We start from the raw sequence: 8,399 nt of genomic DNA, 5'->3' as shown, positions 1-8,399 counted from the left end.
GCATTCCTGAATTGGGGGAAACTCCTAGAGTTGTCAGGAATATCAGAGCCGCACTGGTTTTCACCTCTTACACCATGGATTTTTACCTCAAAGGTCATCCTGGAGACAGCATCCTGCTCTGGGCGGAAGACTCCTTGCCGTTTTCCTCTGCGGTCCATGTTAGACTGCTGTGCCATCACCCTGTTGTCAGCCATGCCATAGGAAGAGTCCCAGTAATATTCTGGCACCTTGACTTCTGAGGGGTTCTGGTTATATGGCTCCATTGGGAAAGGCTTCATTTTTTTCTCCAGAGGTTGCTGTTGCATCACAGGAGGCTGTAATGACTGTTCAAACAATTTTAGGGGGTCCTGGGCCTGCAGGTAGTAGGACTGCTTTACGGGCATGATCTTCCCCAGTGAACCTTGGACTTGAGGCGGGTTCCAGAGCTGCTTTGATGAGTCTGTCTGCGGATACTGAGGCAGAGACGCATGATTTCACCAGCAGGTATGAACAATTAATTTGAATGGAGTTAGGCATTCAGTTAATACTGTCAGTCTGGCTCACTTGTTACAGACATTCTACAAAATTCTGATTTGTTATGTTACTCGTTGAAATTCACAGTCTCAATAGGCATCTAATACTCCCTAGTCAACCTCCACACCAATAGCCAAGCATAACCCTCACTCGAATCCAGCACCTTATAACCACGCTTATTAAGGTACTTTATTAAGGTACTGAGCCAGCATTTTGCTGTCCAAACACCAGGAGGGTCTCACCATCAAGTCCAGACATGCCAGAAGGGAGATTTTCTCCAACACGACATGAGCACGAAATTAATTGCTGAGGGAATTGACACTGCAACCCAGTTAGCCAAAAGGACAGTGTGGGTGAAGTTTCAGACTCAGTCCTCATTACTCAAACAAAAAAACTACAAAGGTCTAAGACAGAAATACCCAAAAATACCACCTTCATATCTTGTCTATTAACAGCAACACACAGAAAACCCATTCCAGTCATTGCTTTCCTCTTAGAGGATTGTATGTTCACACCCACTAAACTTCCGCTCTTTTTCAAATTTGCCCAGAAGTTCACACATCAAAATTCCACAGCCAGGTCTTTAACAACAGTTTTTAAAAGGTAATCCAGGAACGTCGCCATTTATTTTTAAACAAAGCTTAGCACATTGCAGTAGTCAAGCTTACCTGCTGGAATCCGGAGTGGTGTGGTGGGCTCTTCCCCAGGCCCTGCACAGTTTTCGTAGGGGACTGTTGCTGCTGTTGCTGGGCCAGAGCTTGGACCTGTAACTGGTTTGCGGACTGTGCTGTTGCCTGAGCTGGTAAAGATGAGAGGGGTTGCTGGGAAGGTGGTGGCGTTTGCTGAGGTCCCTGGGTCATTGGCCCTGGTCCGGAGGGCCGTTGCTGGCTGTAAGGAATGTGGGACTGTTTCCCACCTTGCACCTGGTTTCCTGCAGGCGAGTGAGCTGTGGGCTGGAGGAAGGTTCCCGGGACAGAAACACCACCTGGGAAGGTGTACCCCGTGCTCATGGAGAAAGCCACAGGAGGGGGGACAACGTAGGTTGGAGGTGGAAACCCTGGAAAAAAACAAAAATGCACCTTTCATCGCAGTTTGACAGAGCAGATAGCTCCCTCAGGAAAGCATTTGGTGACTGGGGTTTTTTTCCTTCCTATTTTGCTCATTTAGGCCATGGGGACAGGAAACACCAAGCACAGTTTGCATATGTGCACCAGAATGTCCTTTCTCACTTTTGCATATCTGTGGCTGTGATCACAGGGCAATTCAGAGTTTGTTCTAGAGTTTCCTTGTAATATTCCAGGCACTGATAACAGTCAGCCAGGGCAGTATCTGGGAGAGTCATATGTTCCCCCCCCACACCTCCATCTCCCCACTTTTTTTCCCCCATGACCCCATTCTGGGCTTTTGATGCTTTATCCTCAAAGTTCCCTCCCCCTCAAACACACACATTTTTCAGGGACTAAAATTCTGGAGCAATGGACAGAAGCAATCAATAAGTCTACTGCTTCCTCCCTGAGGATCACCTGGATTCATTTAGACAGACAGATGGTAGGCAAATAAATCCTCATATCCGCAAGATCGATTTCTTTCCTGTAGTTGGCACTGAAAAGCCAGGTTTGAAGACAAGCTTCAGTTCTGTCTGACAGGCCAGATTTTATGCTGACTTTGGGACAGGGAAGATGTCCCTCTGTTTTCTATTGAGCAACTACACGTAACAGCTGCAGGGAAGACACAGCTTCCAGCTATTTTGTGAGCAAACATGGACAGCAAGGTATGACAGGAACACGCCACAACAAAATGGGAACACGCAATGCGGCAACAACAGCAAATAAGACCACACAAATTACAGTTTGAAACATGAGCACAGCTACAAAAGAAACTGAGCTTTATAGAAAGCAGCGTGATTGATCTTTTGTAATGGAATCCTATGCACAGAGAATGCTTCCTCCTGAGCTAGCAGAAGACTTTGTCATATTTTGACTAACTACAGAAACAGCCTACTGTGAAGTTCCTTGATCTCACACCCACTAACCAAGAAGGGAAGCATCAGATTTCATGACTGACCTTGATTCCAAAGCATAAGAACCTTATTTATCTCGTTTCAGTTCTGCTATGCCCCTTCTCTACTACTTTGTAAAATTCTCACCATGAGACAGCTCCTACCTTCAGAGGCTGTAACAACCACTATTACAGGATTTTCTTTGCAGTCAACAGTAAATCACACTTCAAAAGAATGACACAAATCACCTGGCCGGCTAGGAAGGGGAGGGAAGGCTCCTGGGTGATGAATGGGGATGAACTGGGAACTGCTGGCCTGACTTGGAGTCTGAGTTACAGGTGTTTTCCTGGCTTCAGACACCGGAGTCTTCCTCATCTCCGTCTGGGATTTCACCTAACATAAAAGAAAACAAGAAGAAATTAAGACAGCTTTCCCTATAATTGCCCACATGATGTCTCAAGCCAAAAAATGAACTCCCAGATTGTCTGAGAGATTATTTTATTTTTCCTAAGTAAATGGGAGAGGTTTGGAACACAGGAACCCACAGTTCCCTCCTCACTGACCTCAGGCAGGTTACCCTGCCTGTCCTCAAGCACTCCTTGCCTCACAAAAGCCCTCTGAGGATATCTACCTAGGCTCCTTCTCTAGTGAGAGAGCGGGAAGCGGATGTAATAATAACCCCAGACCATACAAAGAACTTACCATGCTGCTCACCTGCAGTGCCTTAAAAACAAAACAAAAAATGCAGGTGCCATTATGCTTCTCCTAGGGCACTGCTTCAACCTATCTCATGCTACTTACCTGCAGCACCTTAAAAAACAAACACTACCATGTTCTTCCCAGGGAACTCTTTCAGCCTGATGCATACGGTGATGATTATGCACAAACTCCTGCATACTATGGAATTCTTTTGACCAAGAGCATACCAGACAAATAGGAGAAGTGCTTAACCTCATTCAGTTTACTGTGTAACTGCTGTATGTTCTGTTAAAAGAGCTGCACCAGTTAAAGGCAGAGAGAAGAATGTAATGTAATGTTTACCTGATTCTGAGTCTGCTGCGGTCTGGGTCTTCCTGGAGAGGAAGACAGAGGGGAAGACTACTTTCCCTTTCTGTTCAGCTCGGCAGAACTGCCTGGAATGCAAGATGGAGCAGGCAGGAAAAAGACAGCAAGCAAGGAACCCGGGCAATACAGAAAGGGCCCAGGAGCAGGACGCCAAGCCTCAAAGGTGATTGAAAGAAAGGGGGTTTATCAGGGACCAAATTAAAAAAATCCAAACCAACCAAACAAAAAATGCATGGTATTTATTTCAACATTTAGTGCTGCTGAGTTAAAAGGAGTTAGAGGGCAGGTCTTTTCTGCCAAAATACAGTGTTAAAGGGGTAGGTGCATTCAAATGCTTTCTTAAGTTCTTTTTCAAGTAATTCTGAATTTCTCCATTGGAACTTATGGGACTGTAGTTTATTTTTCACATTTAATTTAAAATGTAGATTGTAAGACTGGGAGGTTTGGGAGTATTTTTGATCTCCCGCTAAAAGGTAGAGGTAGACGGAACTCCACCTCAAGGTTCTGACTGATGCTAAGCACCATGAATGATGCAGCCCCTGCTCATGCCACATCTATTCACTGCTCACGCCACATCTATTCACTGCTCACCTTTGCCCTTCATCACATTCTGCATATTCAACTTATATCGTGCTGTCAGTTTTTTCTCCACAATGAGCAAAATAGTTTTATAACCCATGCTGAGGGCTATGCATTCTTTTCTAGCAATGTTGGAGAATTCAAAGACAGTCTTCCTACCGTGGGATTTCAAAACATGAGCTCTAGTCCATCATAAACTCAAAGCTGTGTTATACACATTTCCAAAGGCGGCGTCCAGAAGGCCCCCACGCATGATTTCTAGTTAACTTTTAAAAGCTAAATAACTAAAATTGATTAATCAAGACAGACAAATTTCAGTTGATTTCCTGCTTCTACTTGACTTCACCTCAAAAGTGTCAATACTACCAAGTATTTACTTCCCCAGTGGTCCTGAGGATTCCTACATGGTGCTTAAGAGAAGCATTATTTCATCACAGGGACCTCTTCAGAGTAAGTCACACCTTGAGTAAGTCTGCATTAAACCTTCCTCAGCTCCTAACATTATTTTCCCTAGAGAGCAGAGATTCAACCTATGTAACGCTTTCATGATCCTGTCTGAGCCTGCAAGTTTTCCAATTATCTGTGAAACAGGACTAATTACTTCGGTATAACATTCTTAACATTTTTGCCAAGTAGTAGCTGCAACATTTGTCGCATTTAGGCTTTGGAAGGCAATGAACTATGGAGGAGGTAAAGCCTGAAATTTCCAGGAAGGCCACAGCAGAGCAGTAACAGACCACCAATCAGTACCAAGCCTACACTGGTTTCTCCTCAGTGCAGGGGGAGCAAGTCCTCCCCATATTCTGGAGTAGGTCTGGAAAAATAAGTCTACCAAACCATATAAAAAAAGGCATTTCCTCAGAATAGTTGCCATAACAAATACAGCTGACAGAACTAAAAAGTCAAAATTAATTTCTATTCAACAAGAGATGAAGAGTGACTGACCACATCAGAACAGATTCCGCTACAGCTGGGTTTGAAATAAGTTTTTCCTGGGTTTGTTATCTTTTAGGACTAAGACAAGCAAATTTCTGATAAATCAGCTGGATTAAAATTAAAATATCTTCCCTATCAAAAAAACTACACATGCTTCTCAGAAGATCTGGTGGGTTTTATCATCTTCAAGTCCTTATTTTGCAAGACTGGGGCACGAACACTGAAACCGGGAGTTGTGCTCAGCCCTGCAACCACATTCCAGACGTGTCCAACAAATAGACAAGAAACCTGCTAGTCTAACTCATCTATGTTGGTTTTCAGATACCAGAATCTTGTTCAGTGACTCACAAATGATTGCCACATGGTTTCTGTAGGCTACTCCCTTTTACCCCTCTTGGTAGGACCCTCTGCAGAACCAACTGCGTAACACTGCCAGTTCAGACCTTCCATTTCATAACAATGATGTTTAGCAGCAAATAACCAGGAGGAGGAGGAGAAGAAGAATGATCCAAGGGTCCTAACACCACAAGCTGGAAAGACTGAAAGAGCTGGTTTGTCTAGCCTAGGGAAAACAAGACCTCAATTACACAGGCCTTCAGAGCAGTTGCAAAGGGGAAGACTTAAATTATTCTGCAGACCTGTCCTGGGAAGCAGCAATAGGCTTACACAGAGGCAAGGGAGATGAAGTGCATTAGGAAATAATTTCCGCTTGCAAGAACAGTGAAGAGCTGACACAGTTTCTCTAGGGAAATAATAGAGTCTCCATTGCTATCATTAAATGCCTCCAGATGTCATCAGGGAATGGCTGAGATGCAGCCAAATTATCTGGGTACAGATCAGATCAACCCTGAAACTCTACACCCTTATTTACTACAAGTCAATGGAAGCCAGACCAGTAAATTCACTATCATTTTTGTAAATAATGCTCACAGAAATAGGGGGGGGAAAAGCATGCCTCTCAAAAATATGACTAAGAAAAGAGCAGCTGACATGAAAACCAATGATTTTGAGCAAGGGTCTGAGCACAGAATTACGGTTTAAGTGCGGTGTGGCTTTCCTTAGTTTCACAGAGGGCCACCTGACTATACGCACAGTACGGAGAATCTTATTCCACATGAACAACTGCATGCTTTTGTGAGGTGTTTAATTTATTGAATGTGCACAAGTCAACTGAACCAAAAATGCAGAGCACCCAGTTCCTGCACAACAGACCAAGAGCACAATTAAGACCTGGGCATGCAAATTGCCTTGGTAGCCTAAATAACGTGTGGAACAATGGGTAGAAGTCTGTTTTTCAAGACAGTTAACATAGTAAAATCACCTTTCATAGCTCCCTACCTTTTCCTCCCCAACAATATGTGACAGCATGAAGGAAAAGGGCAGAGACCCACTAATACTTTGTCTTTAAGACAGATGTGTTTCTATTTTTTGTGTGCATTAGTGTACCCTGCAGGGCCCACAAGACAACCTCGACTCAACTGTACTCTATACAAGCAGTGACAGCCCTGACACAAACATTGTACTGCCTAAGACATAGTATCCCTTTGATCTAAAGGCTTACCTGAACTGCCACGTTCTGCTTTCCTGCTTCCTGTATCTTATCCAAGCCACATTTCTTGGTCTCATTCTTTCTTTTATTGTTATCCTTCTTCCCATCATTCTTATTGGCTATTTTTTTTTACCTACATCTTTAGGGGGATAGATTCGCCCTTGCTCTCTGTTCATTTCCCGTGGCTTGATGTTCTCTTTGAATGTGACCATTGGTTTTTCTCCTGCGTCACAGTTGTTGTTTAGGCTTCTGCCAGAGGACAGAACTGATTTGAGTCCAGGGCTCCCATCTGTAGATAGCGGCTCTGCAATAGATGTTTCCTGCAAGGCGAGACTCTCTTTGGCTTCACTAGGGTCCTCTAGTAATAACTCTGGGATTTCCGTCAAAAACAACAGCTTTCCTACCTCATTTTCACACTGAATCAACCTGAAAAAGACAGAAAGGAATTGAAAAGCAAATAGGAATAGTTTTTGACAGGGTAACCCACTTCCCCAAATTATAAAAGCAGAAAGGCAGCATATTCACCATGCATCTCTTCAACCCAGCAACAAGATGTGATGTAACATCTCCCAGCTAAGAGCATTCTCTAGCATGATGTAAGCTCACATGCTAACACTTGCTACCACTTCAAATACTGTTTCCACTTAGCTGTGCTGCAGCAGCACTAAAAAGCACTCAAACATGATGCTATTCCAAACACATTCCCTAATATAATTAGTCTATGAAGCAATGGCATGCTGACCCACAGAACACATTATCAGCGATGTCAGCATCTTGCATTCATATTATATCTAACAGCTGTGTCAAATAGCAAGAAAAATATAGCTCAACTCTGGCACCTGTGTTACCTGACCTTACAGCAGCGACCAAAACACACAGATGCTACTTGCAATTACCTCGGCTGGTTATCAGCAATCCATTTGCCTGTGAAGATCAGACGCTGTTGCCGTATCCGACGTTGTTGCCCTTCCTTATCTCCTGTAATTGCCTGGTGGCCTTTGGAAAAATCCAAGTTCCTAGAATTGACATAGGAAAGGGAATAATACTAATTACACAATTACCCTCTGCAACATCATATTTCTTTAGAAATACAACTGGTCAGCACTCCTCTACAATAAGCCACGAAATTTCATCAGATCATATTCAAAACATGACTGTTAGATGTCTGATTTACAGATGCAATTCTCTTCTGGTAAGACGAATCTACTTTAAAGAGGTTCGGTGCGGGTTTTTTTTTTTTAAATGAAAGGCCGAAAGCTCATCTGTGTGATAATCACAATTACAAAAATAATAGTTAGGTGAATACATCTAATATTTAGTCAGCATTTGGGCTTGATGTTAGGTACAGGGACACAGTTAAAAACACAGTAATAAAATGAGGAAAGTAAAAACACATCAAGCAGTTTTCATGTAAAAGTATTCCTTTCCTCACATTTTTTCCTTTCAATTTACTAGACTGAAGACTATGGAAGAAAAACAAAAAAAAGTCATGAATGATGTTATAAACTCATGACTTTCCCCAAAGTTTTACTACGCTGTTACAGTTGTTTTGCAAAGATACCTACATCAATCCATACATTAGTAAGTACTCATAAATAAGATATTGTAGGGAACAGGTCAACGTCTGTCGAAGTAGTGACATCGGCAAGAGTAGAGTTTCCTTCAGCTGTCACTCACCTGAACGAGGGCCTCAGAGCCAAGAATCCTTGCAACTCAAATTCTTCTGGAAGGGGGGTTGCTGGTGAGTAGACAGTAAAC

At 43.1% G+C, this 8,399-nt stretch overlaps 1 protein-coding gene across 1 annotated transcript in view; it reads right to left on the bottom strand.

The window, feature by feature from the left end:
• The window catches only part of SMG7 (SMG7 nonsense mediated mRNA decay factor), a 31,089-nt gene that overhangs the window by 7,285 nt on the left and 15,405 nt on the right, over positions 1 to 8,399 (bottom strand). The window contains 7 exon segments of the mRNA XM_010284619.1: positions 87 to 452; positions 1,182 to 1,570; positions 2,761 to 2,905; positions 6,654 to 6,766; positions 6,769 to 7,067; positions 7,538 to 7,657; positions 8,319 to 8,379. Of these exon segments, the coding sequence (XP_010282921.1) occupies positions 87 to 452; positions 1,182 to 1,570; positions 2,761 to 2,905; positions 6,654 to 6,766; positions 6,769 to 7,067; positions 7,538 to 7,657; positions 8,319 to 8,379 (1,493 nt within the window).

This window comes from Phaethon lepturus, unplaced genomic scaffold (assembly GCF_000687285.1).
Source record: "Phaethon lepturus isolate BGI_N335 unplaced genomic scaffold, ASM68728v1 scaffold26853, whole genome shotgun sequence".
In the NCBI taxonomy this organism is placed as follows: domain Eukaryota; kingdom Metazoa; phylum Chordata; class Aves; order Phaethontiformes; family Phaethontidae; genus Phaethon; species Phaethon lepturus.
This window is presented reverse-complemented; position numbering and strand designations above follow the sequence as displayed.